Consider the following 21,607-nt stretch of genomic DNA (forward strand, 5'->3'; position numbering starts at 1 on the left):
TATTACAAATTTTTCCTTTTCACTGTTTAGTTTTTCCTTTTCTATTGCCGAGGGAAAAGTCCTTTAAAATTTGAATAGTGACATTTAAAATTTGAAAAGTTTCCATAGTGATCTTTTTTTTTTTTTTTTCGAAAAAGAAAAACCGTTGCTCTATTTCCTTTCACATAATCCTAAAATTCAGCACATAATTGTTCAACAAAAATAACATCCTTGAAATTGGGAAGAATCCAAATGAATTTTAATCTTATTAGGTCACCTAAAAGATAACTACAAATGACAGTTATATGTTTAATAATAAATTGACTGATAGTGAAAAAATTCTTTACAATATCAGTGTATATAGATTAAATTTTGCATGTGTAAGGAATTTTTACACCATGAGATCACCTTTACATGTTATAACGTATCTTATTTTCAAGATTATAAATTCCATATTCTAAGTAGACTTACCTTTGAATGACCGGGGTGTATCAACTTAAACTCTATATTTATTCTTTCCCTTCCACAAACTCATATTTTCCTTGCCAATAAACACAAGAAATAATCATCATGATTAAGGTTTGCCCATTTATTGGCTTGAATGGGGAAATATGGGATGATGGGGAAGACAAAGTAGCCAAGATTTTTGTATCTCATGGAGGAAGAGTGAATTTCATACAATTTCTATACATCAAGAATGGATCTTTTGTCTTGTCAGAGAAACATGGTGGTGATGGGGGTAAAAGATTTGAAACTGTGAGTTTTAAGTTTATAAGTACTATACTTTCTGTTCTCAGATTTTGTTAATTTTTCTTGTCTCAAATATTTGTTGAACATGCATGTTTCAGAGATTTTACTTTTTTTTATTTATTTATTTGTTTTTATCACTTTGTGTCCGCCTATCCGATACATGTCTTAGGGCCCGACTAGTCCGAATTTGCACCAGAAAGTTCCACTTTAGATGGCAAGGTTCGAACTCGAGACCTTTCGATCAAGGATACTAGAAAACATTTTTCATGAAAAATATTTTTATACGGAAAATGAATTTAGTCATTGAACAACGAGAAAATGTTGGAGAAAATATATGTTAAATGACACTTACTTCTTTTTTAAATTTTAAAATGATTCTTGTAGTAAAAGCTTATTATTAAGGGACTTTTTTTTCCAGATTAAATTTGATTATTGTCACGCCCCGAATCATGGCCTAGGCATAATACAGCACTCGGTGCCTAACTGCATGTGACCGAGCGAACTATAGGCTGGCTGAATCAATATGTGATATCAAACATGATAAAATAAGGAAATAAGACTAACACATGCCGATCTACTAAAAAGTCTAGCTGAAATATATATTAATTGTGGAAATACTGTTTAAGTCTAAAACATCTGAAATAAATGTCATCAAGGCTAACACATCAAAGTCTGCTAATATCTAACTGACTGAACTATGTCTATGAAGACTCTAATGAATATTGAAAAAATAACTGTCTAAAACTGGAAAGACTAAAAGCAGGATAACTCCCCGGAGGAACTGGGGCTCACCAAGCAGCTGATACGAGCAATTCTTAGCTAGCTGGATCGTCAACCTGTAAGTCGTCGCAATGCAGACCCTCAAGCAATAAAAAGGGACATCGGCATATTTGAATTGTACTGGTATGTAAAGCAACTCAAAGAAGGAAATATAAGTACTGAAACTGAAATTGATATCTGTAAACTGAACTAAACAGGGAGGTAAGATCTGAAGTGCTCCCTGTTCTGAATGAAGAATCATATGTATAACTGTAAATATAAACTGTGGCCTAGGGCCCAAATAAATGTGCACAAAAACTATGGCCTCAGGCCCAAGCAATACGTATGCATAAACTGTGGCCTAGGGCCCAAAAATATAGATATAGGTGATCAACATTAAGCAATTTACGATACTGAGACTAAGCTACAACTGACAGCATGATAACTGTTTCTGATTATGGAACTTAAGCCAATAGCTATTTACACACAGACTGAGACTTATGTGATGTCAATATACAAGTATATCATGATCACGTACTGAGTTCATGATATTCAAAATGATCACCATGAACGAATTATGAAACTATAACCCTAGAAGATGGCAGTTCTACAACTATTCAAGAAACTAGGGTTAAGCTGTATTCTGAGTCAAATTATTGATAAGCATGTAGAATGAGGTGTAGGGAGAATCATAAACATTCCCTAACGTATTTAGTTAGCCTCACATACATGTATATCCTCCAAAATTTGCAAGAAAGGTCTAAACTTTGAGAAGAATCCCAAAAGCCTAAGTCTTAAACCCTTTAGATGGGTTTTCTTGAAACCTCTAGGTTAAGAACAATGAATTCTTGCTTATTGTTCATAGATATATGTTAGAATCCATTTGGAATAGGTTAGGGTTGCTTACCTTATTGTTCTTGGTACTGGAGAAGAAGAGCAAGTTGTCTTAGGGCTTGGAGAATGAAAAATGGGGAAATAAAACTTTCCAATGAAAAGTGTGGAATTAAAACTTTCCCCAAGTTTTTATAGTTTCTAGCCGACATGGGTGAAGTACGGGCGCCAGGTACGTCCCGTACTTTGAAGTACAGGCCGTACTTGGATGAAAAATTTCAGTGAGTATCTAATTTTCCTGGCGATGTACGGGACATAAGTACGTCCCGTACATCCAGCCCGTACTTGGGTGCCAGTTTCTAGTGCTCTCTGATTTCTTCCCCTCGATGCACGCCTTTAATGTACGTCCCGCACTTCAAAGTACGGACTGTACTTTTTGACGTAAGTCCGTACTTCGTCAATTCTGAGGGGGGATTTTCAATTCTAACACTATTTGTCTTGGTTTCTAAGTCCCCGAATCATGAACATAAGCTAGTTAGGGGTACGAGGTGTTACAATTATCCCTCAGAGTTTCTAACTTGGATACGTGGTTATTGTGTAGATTCTCTTCCTAGTGTTATTCAAACTGCTAATTATGTGACATCAATCACGTTTGGCACAAATAAAGCTACTTATGGACCTTTTGGAAGCCATGAAAGCTATGATATTAAGTTTGATTTTAAGTTTGGAATAGATGGAGCTTTTAGTGGATTTCATGCCACTACTCATATTCATTCCCTTGAAAGCATTGGTGTTTATATCAAGCCAATTACTTGTTCTACAATAGTAGAGAACAAGAGTGAAGAAACGAGTAATGTTCTGTGAATTTATGAAATTTAATGAATTAAGTAGTATCTTAATGATAAAGTCGTTAGACTGATATTTTATCGGAACTTTTTCCTTTATTCTCTACAAGACTGGTCCAAAATTCCAGTTCGTTGCACTCACCCTTTATTTATGTTCATCATTCATGACCCCTGAATGGAAGATAAAAGACATTAGTCATGTAACACCTCGTGTCGTCGGGCTAATGTTTGACTCGTAAGAGGATGATAGATATGTCACGACCCGACTAGGGCCAAGACTGGTACCCGAGGCTAACCACCGAGCGCCACTCATTCTATTACTCATCCTGCATTCACTCATATTCTTATGCTCATAATCATAGAAAGACTATTTCATTTGAAACATATTTACTTTATATACATGAGCCCTTCGGCTATCAAAATAATACGTATATATACAATGAAAAACTTGTGAGACCATACTACCCACAACTGTGCATCTACGAGCCTCTACTGAAGTGCTAGACATAGGGACGGGACAGGACCCCGTCATGCCCAAAACATACATGTACATATATACAAAAAGAATAATTCATGGCACCTCCGGAAAATGGAGTGCTCTCAAAATCAGCTAATAGCTCCTACGAGTCTGGATCACCTCCCTATCTACCTGTGGGCATGAACACAGCGTCTAAAGAAAACGGGCGTCAGTACAAACATTGTACTGAGTATGTAAGGTATAAACAATAATGAAACATCAATGAAATGAGGAGGCATCAAATGAGGAGAAATCTGTAACTGACTGTGAATCATAAAAGAAATAATGCATGCTGGCTTACTTTCATAATCATCACCATATCATGTATGCATATATGTATAAGCTGCCCGACCATAGCATTAGCCTGCGTCCTGGCCTCCCGTGTCCAGGGTACCATTTCGTGCCCCCCCCTAGTGGTGTTTGCCCATGCCGTCTGGCCATGGTGTATATGCTGCTCGCCTTAGCGGTGTCTGCCCGGCCATATAGGCGCTGTGTAATGTCATCATCATATGCTCATCATAATATACTCATCATAATGCATGCATAGAAACTCAAAGACAATTATACTTTATCGGGGTGACATAAAGTTGTGAACCCCCGATTCCATTATGGAGCATTCATCAACATTCTGCCTCACCTTTAAGGAATTAGCATAAAGTGAGTGTATATAATGATCAACATCAATAGATTATAAGTAGCATCATTAGCTTTATAGGAACATCGTATCATGGACTCTAGAATCTTTAGACTTAAGCTTATTATCATCATTATCGTACTCATAGTGTATCTCTTATCTCATATGGCTATTCACGAACAAGGACTCTTAGGTTTTTTGAAGATAGGAGATTCATGAAGAAGAAGGAAAATCATTCCATAAGATTCATGCCTTAGAAAGAAAGGACTAGCCTCACATACCTTGTCGTTTAACTATTCTATCGCTTGCTCGTTCTCCTTTAATGCACACGTCCTACCTTCAAGAGAATTCGTATCGACATTAGCTAAACAATTATAAGAACGTGCTTGCTAAAGCTAGAGAAAATTGGGCAGCATTTCCTTTGTTTATACGACTTCCTCCATATTCCATATCAACTCCCAAACGTTAATAACAACAATCACAATATCATAAACGACAATCATCATTCATTCATATTATCCACATTTCACAATTTCATTTCAATTCCTCCATAATCATGACCATAGTTCACTATCGCGTTCTTTCACATATAATACTTATTCCGTGTTCTAAATATCATTCATAACGTATTTACAATCTCAACATATCAATATCCACAACTCAATCCAAGCTTCTACTCAACAATGACACTATTGCCATATTTATGACCCATTTCCTATTTCCCTCTACAATCCAAGTGTTTCAACTTTTCAATATTTCAATCAACATGAAAAGATCATAAAACTTACCTTAGATAGTGTAGGAACAAGTCTTGAGTGAAAGTACTCTTCTTGCACCAAAACCCTAGTTCACTTCTCTTGGAATTCCTTAACTTAGATGACTTTAATGTATTTCACACTCTTGATTTTTGTTGGTTTGATGAGGTTGATCATCAATTTCCTTTGTGTTCTTGTGGATGAAGTATATGGAACCTTCTAGAGGTCTTGAGAGAGATGAAGAAATGTGGGAAATGAAATTAATAAAGTGGGAACTTGTATTTATGTTTGCAACTTAATCAGTCCGTCGGGACTTCCACGGACACTTATACGGTCCGTGAAACATTTCACTGCCCGTATAAGTGGTCATGGTTCACCACTGAGCAGTCATCATCTCTGCTGGGTGTTATACGGACCCTTATACGGACCGTATAACGTTATACGGACCGTATAAGTCGGTGTATAACCCCTTTCCCCTGAGATGATCTCCGTCGTTCATTTGATCTCCAATCCTTATGGAACCTTCTTAACACTTGTTTAGCACTTCATTAATAATCTAAGGGATGTTATAACTCTCCTCCAAATGTCATTAAACTCTCATCAATTCGATACTCGTAAATCTTGCCCGACACACAACATATAACTTGCTTTCCTTAACAACTTTCTTTCCTTACCTTAAATGTCTTTGAAATCTCGTTTAAGGTCATCGAGTGCTACTTCTTACTTATCAAAATATCGTATACGTCGTGCCCTTCGTTAGTCTATTCACTGTACGCTAACGGGAAATTTTCAAGGTGTAACATTCTTCCCCCTTTTTGGAACATTCGTCCTCGAATGTTAAGTCATCGGAAATTCTATAAAAATTTTGCCAGAGTTTACCCTGTAATATGGCACTACCATCCTGTCACAAAAACCCATAATAACATTGCCTCACAGGGCCATAACACAATAGCAATATAAATTGGCCACACACGACCCATATGCATAAAGGAAAAACATACATACCTCATAATCTCGATGTCTCATCATAGATCTCTTTCGGGGGCAGAAACAAATGCGGGTACGTGAATTTCATCTTCTCTTCCTCCTCCCAAGTCATCTCTTCTCGATTGTTATTTCGCCATAAGACTTTGACTGAGGCTACTTCCTTGTTTCGAAGTCTCCGAACTTGCCTGTCTAATATGGCAATGGGCACTTCTTCATAGACTAACTTTTCTGTCACCTGTACATCATCTACTGGAACAATCCTCGTAGGATCCCTAACACACTTGCGGAGCATTGAGACATGAAAAACTGGATGGGCTAATTCAAGTTCTGGAGGCAAATCCAATTCAGAAGCTACCTGACCCACCTTGCTGATAATTTTATAGGGTCCAATGTATCGGGGACTTAACTTTCCTTTCTTACCAAATCTCATCACCCCTTTCATTGGCGACACCTTCAAAAATACCCAATCATCAACTTGAAATTATAAGTCTCGCCGGCGGTTGTCCGCATAAGATTTCTGGCGACTTTGGGCTGTCAACAATCGATCTCGGATCACCTTGACCTTTTCTACTGCTTGTTGAATCAACTCAGGGCCTATTAGTTGTACTTCTCCGATTTCGAACCATCCAATTGGAGACCTGCACTTTCTTCCATATAAAGCTTCATACGGAGCCATTTGGATACTGGAATGGTAGCTATTGTTATATGCAAACTCAATTAGGGGTAAGTGGTCATCCCAACTACCACTAAAATCTAGAACACATGCTCTTAGAATATCCTCCAAGGTCTGAATGGTACGTTCGGCTTGTCCATCGGTTTGCGGATGAAATGCGGTGCTAAGCTTTACTTGGGTACCTAGACCTTCTTGGAAAGATTTCCAGAACTTAGCTGTAAATTATGTTCCTCTATCTGTGATAATGGATATCGGAATACCATGGAGTTGCACAATCTCCTTGAGATACAACCTTGCATAATCTTCTGCTGAGTAGGTGGTTCTGACTGGAAGAAAATGAGCTGCTTTCGTGAGTCTGTCCACGATCACCCATATGGAATCATACTTGCCTCGGGACCGAGGTAATCCTACAATAAAATCCATATTGATCACTTTCTATTTCCAAATAGGAATTTCCATTGCTTGCAATAATCCACCTGGCTTTTGATGTTCGATCTTCACTTGCTGGCAATTTGGACATTGGGCTACAAATTCTGCTATATCTCTCTTCATTCCATCCTACCAATATATCAACTTGGGATCATGATACATCTTTGTCACTCCTGGATGAATAGAATACCGAGAATAATGAGCTTCCTCTAGGATTCGACGACGCAATTCTGCAACATTCGGAACACATAACCTACCTTGGTATCTAAGAATTCCATCCATAGAGGTTTCAAATGGAGATTTTTCTTTTTCATGAAATGTATTTCTATAATGGCTCAACTGAGGATCTTCGTATTGTCGCTCTTGTACTTCCATATTCAAGGACGAAACTGTGGGATTATTAACACTAACTCCTGCACCACCTGAATCAATTAGACTTATTCCAAGATTAGCTAGTTGGTGGAGCTCATAAATCAGTTCTTTCTTCTCGATAGGAACTTCACATAGACAGCCCATTGATCGACGGCTAAGCGCATCAGCTACTACATTTGCCTTTCCGGAGTGGTATAAAATATTTACATTATAGTCTTTCAATAATTCTAACCACCGCCTCTGCCGCAGATTCAACTCCTTCTGTTTGAAAATGTATTGGAGACTCTTGTGATCTGTATAGATATTAACATGCACACCATACAAGTAATGTCTCCACATCTTTAATGCATGAATAACTGTAGCCAATTCCAAATCATGAGTTGGGTAGTTCTTTTCATGTTTCCGCAGCTGTCTGGAAGCATAATCAATAACTCTACCATGCTGCATCAATACAGACCCTAACCCAATGCCAGAAGCATCACAATACACAACGTAATCATCTAGCCCTTCTGGGAGTGTCAACACTGGAGCTGAGGTTAATTTGCCCTTTAACTCTTGGAAGCTATGCTCACAAGCATCATTCCACTGAAATTTAGCTGACTTCTAGGTTAGCTTCGTCAATGGGGCTGAAATAGATGAAAATCCCTCTATGAATCTTCTATAATAACCTGCCAATCCCACAAAACTACGAACTTCTGTAGGCGTCGTAGGCCTTGGCCAAGTCTTCACAGCTTCAATTTTCTGAGTATCAGCTCTAATGCCATCATCTGAAATAACATGACCCAAAAATGTCACAGAGTTCAACCAAAACTCGCACTTTGAAAATTTTGCATACAATTCCCGAGTTTGGAGAGTTCCAAGAACAATACGTAAATGGTCTGCATATTCTGATTCTGTGCGAGAGTACACCAGAAGGTCATCAATGAATACTATTACGAACAAATCCAAGAGAGGCTTGAACATATTATTCATCAGATTCATGAACACGACCGGAACGTTAGTTAGCTCAAATGACATCACCCGAAATTCATAATGGCCATATCTCGTTCTGAAAGCTATTTTGGGAATATCTTCTTCTCTCACTCTCACTTGATGATAACCCACCTCAAGTCTATTTTGGAAAACCACTTGGCACCTTGTAGTTGTTCAAACAAATCGTCAATCCTTGGAAGAGGATATTTGTTCTTTATCGTCACCTTATTCAACTGCCTATAATCGATGCACATTCACAGGGAACCATCTTTCTTTCTTACAAATAGGACTGGTGCTCCCCACGGTGATGAAGTGGGTCTAATAAACCCCTTCTTGAGCAAATCTTTCAACTGTGCCTTTAGCTCTTTCAATTCTGCCGGAGCCATTCGATAGGGAGGTATAGAAATAGGCTTGGTATCCGGCAACACTTCAATAGCGAAATCAATTTCTCTTTCTGGAGGAAAGCCTGGAAGTTCATCTGGAAATACATCCGGAAATTGATTCACTATCGGAACGGATTGAAAAGTTAGCGACCTAGCTTCAGTATCATGAACTCGGACTAAGTGATAAATATAGCCCTTAGTTATCATATTTCTTGCCTTAAGGTAGGAAATAAACTTACCTCTTGGAGATGCTGTATTACCCTTCCATTCAAGCACGCGCTCTCCCGAAAATTGAAATCGAACTGCTTTCATTCGGCAATCAACATTAGCATAGCATGAAGTCAACCAATCCATACCCATAATCACATCGAAATCCAGCATTTCCAGCTCAATAAATCGGCTTTAGTTTGGCAGTCACATATCACAATTATACAGTCTTTGTACACTTATCTAGCTATCACGGGATCACCAATCGGAGTAGATACCTCAAAAGGTTTAATTGGCTTGGGTTTCACCCCAATACGACCAGTAACATATGGAGTAATGTAAGATAATGTGAAATTCGGATTTATCAATGCATACACATCATGAGAAAATATGGAGAATGTACCTGTAACCACATCCCGGGAGGACTCAAGATTCTATCGTCCGGCTAAAGCATATATGCGGGGCTGAGTGGCACCTGAAGTAGATGCTCCCCCTCGGCCTCTACCTCGGCCTGCTAGAATCTGAGAAGTCTGCCCTACCGGGCGCACTGAAGAAGAACCAACCGCTGATCCTGTGGGCTGGACCCCAACTCTACCACTCATCGACGGGCAATCTCGCATCATGTGTCTCCGGCCACGTATGGCAAGCATCCGAACCCTGGCGACACTGTCCGGAATGTAATCTACCGCACTGACTGCATCGCGGTACTGGAGGTCTCCTCTGGCTGTAATCTCCCCCAAACTGTGAACCTGGGGCCCTCGAACTCTGACCCTGTCCTGAACGGAAGGAGCAATCAAATCTCCTACCTGCAAATTGGGGAGGTGCACTAGTCATCGACTGGCCTGAGTATCTAGAATATGTCTGCCTTGATCCCCCTCTATAATCACTGCCTGCGCCCATAGATCTGGCCCTCTTGCTTTGCCTTCTATCGATCGATCACCCCTTTGCGGATGTTGCTATCCTTCTAGATTTTGGGCATCGGCTTGAATGCGGGAAATGTCCATCCCATCTTGCAACGAAGCCGTCAAACAATCTTTGAACAAATGTGGCCCTAAGCCACTCACTAATCTATGCACCCGATCTCCCATGTCGGCCACCATAGTCGGGGCATATCTAGCTAAAGAATTAAATTGAAGGCTATACTCCCAGGCACTCATATTCCCTTGTTTCAAATTTAGGAATCTATTCGCTCTAGCTCGGCGGACCTCGAGTGGCAAATAATGGCGAATAAAAGCACCTACGAATTCTTGCCAAACGGGAGGAGCCGCATTCTCTTTTCTCGATGCTATCCAATTATTATACCATAATACCGTCACATCTCGGAGTCTATAGGATGCCAACTCCACCGATTCAGTTTCGGAGGCATGAATAATCTTTAACGTCCTCAACATCTCATCAATAAAGCCTTGTGGATCTTCATCCGGCTTTGACCCAAAGAACTTCAGATGATTCAAACTTATGAAATCACGTGCTCTGGTACTAGCTGACCGATCACTTGGGCCCGTATTCTGCCGTTGTACCTGGGCGACAACTAACTGTGTCAATAATTGAATGACTTCGATCACTTGTTGACCCGAAGTAGCCGGTGGAGGGACTGGAGGCATAGGAGCTGGAGCTAAAGCCCCTTCTTGTTCTTCTGTAATAGGCGGGGTGGAAGAAGCATTAGATAGAGCCTCATTATATGATTCACCCTCATCTACATTCATTGGCGGCTCTCTTTCTGCCCACCTTTTCATCGTAGTCTGGCCCTTCTGGGCGGCTTTAGCTTTTCCCTTTGGCGGCATTTCTGAAATCATAGCATACTATTAGGGAGGATAAAATCTTATAACACCGCTCTACCGCACGATCTCTTAAGATGAAAGATGGTCATTTTTCCTAAATGCCCTGTAGCCTCCTGTTCATTAGCGTGGGGCGCAACACACCATAAACAAGACTTTACTAGACACGGCTCGTAGACACTTTCTAGGACTGAACTGCTCTGATATCACTTTTGTCACGACCCGACTAGGGCCATGACGGGTACCCGAGGCTAACCACCGAGCACCACTCATTCTATTACTCATCCTGCGTTCACTCATATTCTTATGCTCATAATCATAGAAAGACTATTTCATTTGAAACATATTTACTTTATATACATGAGCCCTTCCGCTATCAAAATAATACATATATATATACAATGAGAAACTTGTGAGACCATACTACCCACAACTGCGCATCTACGAGCCTCTACTGAAGTGCTAGACATAGGGACGGGACGGGACCCCGTCATGCCCAAAACATACATGTACATATATACCAAAAGAATAATCTATGGCACCTCCGGAAAATGGAGTGCTCTCAAAATCAGCTAATAGCTCCTATGAGTCTGGATCACCTCCCTGTCTACCTGTGGGCATGAACACAGCGTCCAAAGAAAACGGACGTCAGTACGAACATTGGACTGAGTATGTAAGGCATAAACAATAATGAAACATCAATGAAATGAGGAGGCATCAAATGAGAAGCAATCTGTAACTGACTGTGAATCATAAAAGAAATAATGCATGCTGGCTTACTTTCATAATCATCATCATATCATGTATGCATATATGTATAAGCTACCCGACCATATAGGTACGGTGTGATAATCATTAGCATTAGCCTGCGTCCAGGCCTCCCGCGTTCGGGGTACCATCTCATGCCGCCCACTAGTGGTGTCTGCCCATACCGTCTGGCCATGGTGTATATGCTGCCCGCCTTAGTGGTGTCTACCCGGCCATATAGGCACGGTGTAATGTCATCATCATATGCTCATCATAATATACTCATCATATGTACTCATCATAATGCATGCATAGAAACTCAAAGACAATTATACTTTATCGGGGTGACATAAGGTCGTGAACCCCTGATTCCATGATGGAGCATTCATCAACATTCTGCCTCACCTTGAAGGAATTAGTATAAGGTGAGTGTATATAATAATCAACATCAATAGATTATAGGTAGCATCATTAGCTTTATAGGAACATCATATCATGAACTCTAGAATCTTTAGACTTAAGCTTATTATCATCATTATCGCACTCATAGTGTATCTCTTATCTCATATGGCTATTCATGAACAAGGACTCTTAGTTTTCTTGAAGATAGGAGATTCATGAAGAAGAAGGAAAATCATGCCAGAAGATTCATGCCTTAGAAAGAAAGGACTAGCCTTACATACCTTGTCGTTTAACTATTCTATCGCTTGCTCGTTCTCCTTTAATGCACACGTCCTACCTTCAAGAGAATTCGTATCGACATTAGCTAAACAATTATAAGAACGTGCTTACTAAAGCTAGAGAAAATTGGGCAGCATTTCCTTTGTTTATACGACTTCCTCCATATTCCATATCAACTCCCAAACGTTAATAACAACAATCACAATATCATAAATGACAATCATCATTCATTCATATTATCCACATTTCACAATTTCATTTCAATTCCTCCATAATCATGACCATAGTTCACTATCGCGTTCTTTCACATATAATACTTATTCCATGTTCTAAATATCATTCATAACGTATTTACAATCTCAACATATCAATATCCACAACTCAATCCAAGCTTCTACTCAACAATGACACTATTGCCATATTTATGACCCATTTCCTATTTCCCTCTACAATCCAAGTGTTTCAACTTTTCAATACTTTAATCAACATGAAAAGATCATAAAACTTACCTTAGATAGTGTAGGAACAAGTCTTGAGTGAAATTACTCTTCTTGCACCAAAACCCTAGTTCACTTCTCTTGGAATTCCTTGACTTAGATGACTTTAATGTATTTCACACTCTTGATTTTTGTTGGCTTGATGAAATTGATCATCAATTTCCTTTGTGTTCTTGTGGATGAAGTATATGGAACCTTCTAGAGGTCTTGAGAGAGATGAAGAAATCTGAGAAATGAAATTTATAAAGTGGGAACATGTATTTATGTTTGCAACTTAATCAGTCCGTCGGGACTTCTACGGACACTTATAAGGTCCGTGGAACATTTAACGGCCTGTATAAGTGGTCGTGGTTCACCACTGAGCAGTCATCATCTCTGCTGGGTGTTATACGGACCCTTATACGGACCGTATAAGTCGATCGTATAACCCCTTTCCCCTGAGATGATCTCCGTCGTTCATTTGATCTCCAATCCTTATGGAACCTTCTTAACACTTGTTTAACACTTCATTAACAATCTAAGGGACGTTATAACTCTCCTCCAAACGTCATTAAACTCTCATCAATTCGATACTCGTAAATCTTGCCCGACACACAACATATAACTTGCTTTCCTTAACAACTTTCTTTCCTTACCTTAAATGTCTTAGAAATCTTGTTTAGGGTCATCGAGTGCTACTTCTTACTTATCAAAACATCTTATACGTCGTGCCCTTCATTAGTCTATTCACTGTGAGCTAACGGGAAATTTCCAAGGTGTAATAAGATAGGAGATGTAGAAATTGTTTTGAAAACTAATCAAGTTTGTTACATCCCGTATCTTAGAACAAAGGTTAGACTTGTATCGTTGGAGTTTAGAAGAGAATTTGAAAGTTTGTGCATTTTGCGAAAATGATCGACATGCCTACTTCGGGAACCCGTAAGCCCTTGATTTGATAATTTGAGAAAACTTAAAACATGAAAGTTGTAGTCCTTTGAAATTTCTTCCAAACAGTATGTTGTGGAGATCAAACGGAGCTCTGTGCTAAGAGTTATGCCTATTTTACTAATGCTGGTCAGAGTAGAATTTTCAAATTTTGGGTTACGTTTTGAGCCTTTTCCTACTCGAATTGGACTCATTATTTTATTATTTCATGAAGTAAAAAATGTCCTAACACTATTCTAAACCCTAAGAGACTATTTATTCTGTCTCTACCTCTATCCCTAAAGAACGTATGCACTCCAATCCTTCAAGAACCGCAAGAAACTCATTCTTGCAATCAAGAAAAATCAAGAAACCGTCAAGAGTTTAGTTTGACTATCTAGTTTCCTAAGGTTTCCTCTAAGGTAAGTCTTTCAATCAAGAACCTTTGTATTCTACAAATTACATTGTTTCTAAACACTTGAATAAATTAATCCACCCCAGCACCTTATAAAATCACGAGTCATGACGAGTTAGAGAAAACCCTAGTATTTTATGTAGACTTCTACTCTGACCAGTCATACTCAACTGGTGTTTTTCGATAATCTAACCGTTGGATCGAGCCCAAATTTTATCTGAGTGTTCATAACATATAAGTCTTAAATCTGAATGGTGAAGATTTGATTTGGAGGTCTGGAGCATTGCCCTTTGAGCTACGAATAGTAGCTACAAAAATTGGTAATCCTTCTCAATTGATTCAAGCTAGAGTTTCGGGCGTTCTTCGTCAAAAAAAGGAAACTAGTTCATTGGATTGGAGCATTTACAGGTATGTAGGGCTTCTATCTAAGTGTGGGAACATCATTGTTCTTTTCCACGCCACGTTCTTCCATGATTATACGAAAGTTATCCAAAAACTAGTATTTTAGCCATGTTCATGATAAACCCTAAATCCATGTACTATGATATACTATGTTTCTAATTCATTATTGTATTCCTAATCTTCCATTTTGGTTATTGGGAATCCGTCCGTAATCCATAAAAACCCATACTTTGCATTCCATGGGTTCTTACATGCACGTTATTAATTACTAGGTTTATTTTCATGAAACACTCTACATGTTTACACGTTTTCATGCAAGTATATTATATAACTATATCCATGTATAACGCAAGTCATGTTCTATGGAAAACCATGGGCTCAGATGCCACCTATTTTCATATTCATGTTTTTGGGAGTTGCACACATTCCCGAGAAGGCTCAAGTAGCCTGAAACTACGTTAGCTACCGTAGGATAAGGATCGCTCCACCCATGTTTAGGATGATTCCTTAATATTAATTGGATCCTTTCATGCCATGTGTTATATCCCGTATTTTGTACGTTGGAATATTTTAAGTTGGATTGCGACAAGTTGGGGATAAGACTTTTAATTTCCGATTTTGTTTTTGTTTTAATGCACAAGTTGCATAATCACCTTTTCATTAGTACGGAGTGTTAAGGGTAAATTTGAAATAAGAAAAAGTTTGGGATGTTGAATAAGTTATACGGATCGTATGGAGTTTTGGACATATCCAGGTATGCAAATAAAGAGATCGGTGTATAAAAGTTTTAGGTCTCGAAATAATTTCCGCGGATGAACAGTGATTGCTACAGTAAGTCGGCGCTACAGTACTGCTACAGTGACTTCGGGCAGCTTTATAAAGGGGCTTAACCCCTCATTTTCAGCCAAAAAATCAGACCAAAAAAACCTTCCAAATATTCTAGAAAATTCCCCAACCTTCCACCACCAACTTTTAGCCCGAAACCAGGTATAATTCCCAAATTCCGGTCCAGACAGCGTATAGTTGCGACTTCAAAGCTGCGTATTGAGGCTTTGTGGCTTAAGTTCAAGGTGGAGGAGTAAATATATAGCATTATTATCGAGGGAAAGGTATGAATTTCTTTCTATTTGTGTTAATATTGGTTTATTTACGGAGAAGGAGCTGTAAAATTATTATAAAATGGTTATGTGATGGAAATATGGGACAAACACCATATGGAATGTTTATGAAGTATTTTGAAGTTGGAAATATTATGGTTAATGTTGGTATTGTTGGAATTGTTGTTGGTATAGTTTATGAATTTGGAAGAAAGAAATGTATTGTTGTTGTTTCCATTGAAATTGGAAGGATTCGGGTAGTGAATTGACTTTGTTTAATATTTTAGTTGTGGAATTGTGAATTTCATAATGATAAATGAAGGTTTGATGGCTTAAAGTGAAGTTGTAACCATTATCGGAATGTTGAAGAAGTCGATGCGGCATTAGCTTAAATTCTTACATTGCACGAGTAATGTTGTTAATGCATGGTTGTTGATATGGATTGTCGATATAACTCATAAATTTGGAAGGAAGTAATGCGTTGTTGACTTTGGTGGTGTTGTGAGATTTCGGGTGGAAGTATGTATTAATTGGGAATTGAATTGAATCTTGAAGTGTTGCTAGAATAATTGCTAGCATTGTTATTGCTTTGGCCGAGTTCCATTCTCGGGTTTGTTGTTGATGATTTGGGCCGAGTAAGATCTCGGGGATGGTGTATTTACAGAGGAGATGCTGCCGAAATTTCGGCAGGATATAAATGAATTTGTTTGAAGGATTGAGATAAGTATATGGTGATGAGTCTAATGATTATGTCAACTCTCTTGAATGTAGACTAACAAGTTTGGATGGATAGCGTAGCTAGTAAGGCGCGGCACAGGTATGTTAAGGCTCGTCCCTTTTCTTTCTATGGCATGATTCGTATGTAAGATTTTATAAATGCTTCCATAACGCTCTCATTCCCAAAAGTTAGAAGTAATGGTTCCAAGGTATTTTTCCTTCTTAAAAGCTTATAAAGGTTTTCCAAAATATTCATTTTTCTTCAAAAAATCCAAGTTTTACGATTTTGAAAGTCTTATGACTAAAACAATGACTATGATTCTATGATGATCATGATGTGGTCAAATATGAGAAAATGACTATGACACGACATGACATGACATGATATGCTACGACATGATTTGATATGAGATGATATGCTATGACAGAACACGATTTGCTATGATAGGACATGATATGATATGATATGGTACGAAAAGACATGTTCTGTGTTCTCTTAATGTTATTCTCTGTTGATAGTCTCGCCTTATGATTATCGATCCTTCAAGGTGAGACAAAGCGGCCATGATTACTCCATAATGCGATCGGAGGTTTCCGACCTTTCGTCACTCCGATGGATATATGACTTTCTTTGGGCTCTCATGCATGCCATACCTGTATATGGGTTGGGGGATGGGATACATGTATATGTGGGGAATGGGAAGGGAAACATGTTTCATTGCCACCTGGTCAGCTGGCGTTATCATCCCGGACGCGGGATGCCCGGACGCGGGATTTATGGGCGAGCCGACGTATTTCGGCGCTATGTGGGTGAGCCGGCTTGTTCGGCGCTATGATACCCTATGACCAAACAAGCATGCATGGCATCCGCCCCCAGGGGCACTCATATGCACAGGTCACAGCTTTACATGATATGTTCCATATGTACAGAATACAACTTACATGATATGTTCCACATGTACAGGTTACAGCCTTACACATGATATGTCCTATATGTACAGGTTACCTGTTCTATATGTACAGCTTACTCCCTTACACATGATATGTCTTATATGTACAGGATACTCCCTTCTACATGATATGTTCTACACCTCCATACTGTTATTACACATGATTATATCCCCTACTGAGTTGCTTTCCATGCCTTACATACTCGCACATTGCTCGTGCGACGCCCTTTTTGCGGGCGCCGCGTTTCATGCCGCGCGGTACACCGGATGAGTAGAAGCCAATACAGGAGACGTTCCGGCGGATGGCGAGCTCCACTTCATTCCGAGTGTTGCCGAGTCGAGCATATCTACGCTACGCATCTGGAATAAAGTTAGAGACTTTGCAGACAGAGTCGTGAGTCTAGAGTGACAGTTTTTAAAACGGCCCCACTAGCCGATGTGTTTTATTATACATTATGTTACAGGGTCCTTACGCTTACAGACTGTGTTTAGTTTGAAAAACGACAAAAAGATTTTCGTATTTTACTATGTATTTTACTTTCATTTGATTTAAGTATCCAAAGAGAATACGTGAGTAATACGAGACAGCGGGTTCGCTCGGCTCTGAGTAAGGGGTCGGGTGCCCATCACACCCTAGTGAGATCGGGGTGTGACACCATGTTTATATCTTATACCCCTGGCAAGGTATGAGAGTGTCACAACCCAACCAGAGGGCCATGACGGGTACCCGGAGCTAGCCTACCGAGCAGCACTCATCATACTCATCATCATATTCAACTTAGATAAACACAATTCTCAAACATAGCTTACCATGACACGATCTTCAATCACTTCTCAAAATATACATATATGCACAAGCCCACGAGGCTACGAGATAATATACCGAATGTACACTAAAGAAATCATAAGATATTTATTACCCACATATGTATCTACGAGCCTCTAACAGGAGTACTAAAATTATAAGGATGGGACAGGGCCCCGCCATGCCCCAAATATGTACACAAGAATTTAACAATAAGCGGCACCTCTAAAGTAATGGGGTGCTCCTGTATATATATGCTGAACAGGCAAATATTATGCCTGCTTAACTTTTTAAAGAAAACACATGTCATTATTATCAAATGCACCATCGTCATTAACCCGCGTCTGGGTAACTATCGCATGCCGCCCACTAGTGGTGTCATGTCCGGCCATCTAGGCACGGTGTTATCATAAGCCGCCTGCCTTAGCGGTGTCATGTCCGACCATCTAGGAACGGTGTAATCATAAGCCTCCTACCTTAGCGGTGTCATGTCGGACCACCTAGGCACGGTGTAATCGTAAGCCGCCTGCCTTAGCGGTGTCATGTCCGGCCATCTAGGCACGGTGTAATCGTATCATTATATACTTATCATAAAGCATGCATTAGAAATCAATTAAAAGCTACAACTCTATCGGGGTGACGTAAGGTCGAGAACCCCCAATTCCATTATGGAGTATTCATGATCATCATGTCTCACCTTGAAGGAACTAGCATTATAAGGTGAGTCTAGCAACAATAAATAATATCAAGGAATCGTATAAGAATCATTAGCTTCGAAGAAATATCATATCATGAGCTTTAGAATCTCTAGACTTAGACTCATCATCATCATTGTCATATTCACAACGCATCGCTTATCTTTATTTCATGAAAATCTTTTAATAGTCATAAACTCATAATTTCCGGAATATAAGAGAGTTATGGAGAGATAAAGGAAGTCATATTATAGGAGTCATGCCTTAGAAAAAAAAGGGACTAGCCTCACATATCTCCATGTCTCCTTCACACTAAACGCTCTACTTCCAAGCTTACGATTCTACATTTAAGAGAATTCGTACTATAATTAGATAATCGAAAACATACTTAATCTTAAGCTAAACCTAATGAAAATTGGGCAGCATCTCTAGATAATCGAAAACATACTTAAGCTTAAGCTAAAGCTAATGAAAATTGGGCAGCATCTCCTTTGTTTCTACAACTTTCTCCATTTAATATAACAACTCACAATATCATAATCAATAAACTTCATTAAGTTAGTCATTATTCAATTCTCAAAGTTTCCTCTCAGAGTCATCCATAACCATAGCCATAATACAACACCACATTCATCCTCATATAATGCTTCTCTAATATTCTTAGTACCATTTATAACAAAATTATACTCATAACATATCAAGAACTATGATTCAAGTCAAGTTACTATTCAAGAATATCATTAAATCCATGTTTGAGCTTCATATTCTTCTTCCTTCCTTCATTCAAGTTACTCCACAACCAAATACTCTTACTAACATGAAATAGATGTAAAACTCACCTTTTATTGTGTAGGGATGAACTTTGGATCAAAGTATCTCACTTGAATGGAACTCCAACTTCACTACCCAAAGAAACCTTGAACTCTACAAACCCTAGAGAGCCTCTCCACACTTGATTCTCTTGATTCTTGGTAAATAATCCTTGATTTCCCTTGGGTTTGTGTTAATATGGTGTGTGGAATGTTCTAGAGCTTTCAAGAGTTTTGGAGAAGTGAGGAAATGAAAATTTGGAACAAGGGTCGTGCATATATGGAAAGAGAAAAAAAAGTAACCCAACCCGGTTATATGGCCAATTATACGGGCCGTATAAATTTTACGATCCGTACAATTGGATCATATAATCCTACCAGGGGTCACCCTCCACTGGAAGTATTCTATAGACCATTATATGAGCCGCATAAATTATATGGTCCGTACAAATGGCCGTAAATTACGAATTTCCCGAAACTTGCTCTAGCCGCTTCGTTCAACCTCCAATCCCTGCGGAACCTTCTTGACACTTGTTTAGCACTTCATTAACCATCTACGAATCCCAATAACTCCTTCCCAAGACACTATTAAACAATCGCTACCTCGATAATTGCAAAAGCCTCCCCAAACACGACTATACTTTATTTCCTTCGATGAACTTAGTTTCACCAATTCATGTAACTTCAAAATCTTGTCATATACTTGTCCTCCTTAAAGTCATAAGGAATCCATGTCCACCTCAAGCTCGCATTAGTACGTTCACAGCCCATCGATATGAAATGTCCGATGTGTAACAGAGAGCTCTGCTGGTCGGTTCACGTACCAGACTCCACGTACTCACGTGGTGATTCATGTTGTCGGTTATATTTATGATCTCCCTACTTAAAATGTTTTACTCATGTTATATATATATATATATATATATATATATATATATATATATATATATATATATATATTCATGACCAGGTTTCAATTTCAGCTTTTATCATGTTATTTCATATGCCATGTTTATTTCATTCAATTGCTTTACGTATCAGTACATTCAATGTGTTGATGTCCCTTTTCTATTGTTTGGGGGCCTGCATTTCACATTGCAAGTACGGACTTACAGGACGACACATCTGCTCAGTAGGATTTGCACGTAGCAGCTTATTGGTGAGCCCCATGTTATTCGGGGTGTTGTCTTTCATTTATGTTATGTTAATTAGTTATGCATTTAAGATATGATAGGGGCCTTGTCCCAGCAGTCATGTTTAGCAGTTTAGACTTATGTTAGAGGTTTCATAGACTAGTCAGTTCAGTCATGTTATGTCAAGTATTTAGAGTTGTATAGCCACCTTTGGCTCAGTATTTATGACAATGCATATTCATGTTTTAAACAAGTATTTCATTTGATATTTATGATATCCCATGTTAGGCTCATCATGTCTTTATGTCATATTCCTCTCATGTTATGCCTCATGATGATTCAGCAATCCATGTGGTTCGCTCGGTCACATGCAGTAAAGCACCGAGTGTCGTGTTACGTCCAGGCCATGGTTCGGGGCGTGATAAGTAAGCAAGCTGCTTGTCAGTCCCGTTGGTTAATTGTGTCAACAGAGGCAAGAAGTACCACTGGATAATTAGATTTTCACTAAGTCTTTTTGTTTTCATTGTCTACCATATCTTTCCGGGTGATTGAATTTTCATCAAGTCTCTCAGTTTTTCTTCTCGGACTTTCCTTAGACCCTAATGAAATTTGGATTTAGTGAAGATTGAATAGTAGCTTACTAATAAAATCATTGATAATTTCTAATGGGGTGATTGAATTTTCATCAAGTCTCTCTATTTTCTTATTCGGACTTCCCTTGATCTAAATGAAATTCGAATTTAGTGAGAATTGAATAGTAGCTTACTGATAAAGTTGTTGGCTGATATCTTTTTGAGTGATTAGGTTTTCATCAAGTCTTTTCTTTTACGGACTTCCCTTGACCTAAATGAAATTCGAATTTAGTGAGAATCTGATACTATCTTA

At 38.9% G+C, this 21,607-nt stretch overlaps 1 protein-coding gene across 1 annotated transcript in view; it reads left to right on the forward strand.

The window, feature by feature from the left end:
* Nucleotides 1–428: 428 nt before the first annotated feature.
* LOC132032983 (inactive protein RESTRICTED TEV MOVEMENT 1-like) overlaps nt 429–21,607 on the forward strand; it is a 22,121-nt gene continuing 942 nt past the window's right edge. The window contains exon 1 of the mRNA XM_059422814.1: nt 429–735. Coding sequence (XP_059278797.1) covers nt 550–735 — 186 coding nt within the window. The 5' untranslated portion in view covers nt 429–549. The remainder of the gene's footprint in view (nt 736–21,607) is intronic.

The sequence above is a fragment of the Lycium ferocissimum genome, chromosome 10 (genome assembly GCF_029784015.1).
Source record: "Lycium ferocissimum isolate CSIRO_LF1 chromosome 10, AGI_CSIRO_Lferr_CH_V1, whole genome shotgun sequence".
Taxonomy (NCBI): domain Eukaryota; kingdom Viridiplantae; phylum Streptophyta; class Magnoliopsida; order Solanales; family Solanaceae; genus Lycium; species Lycium ferocissimum.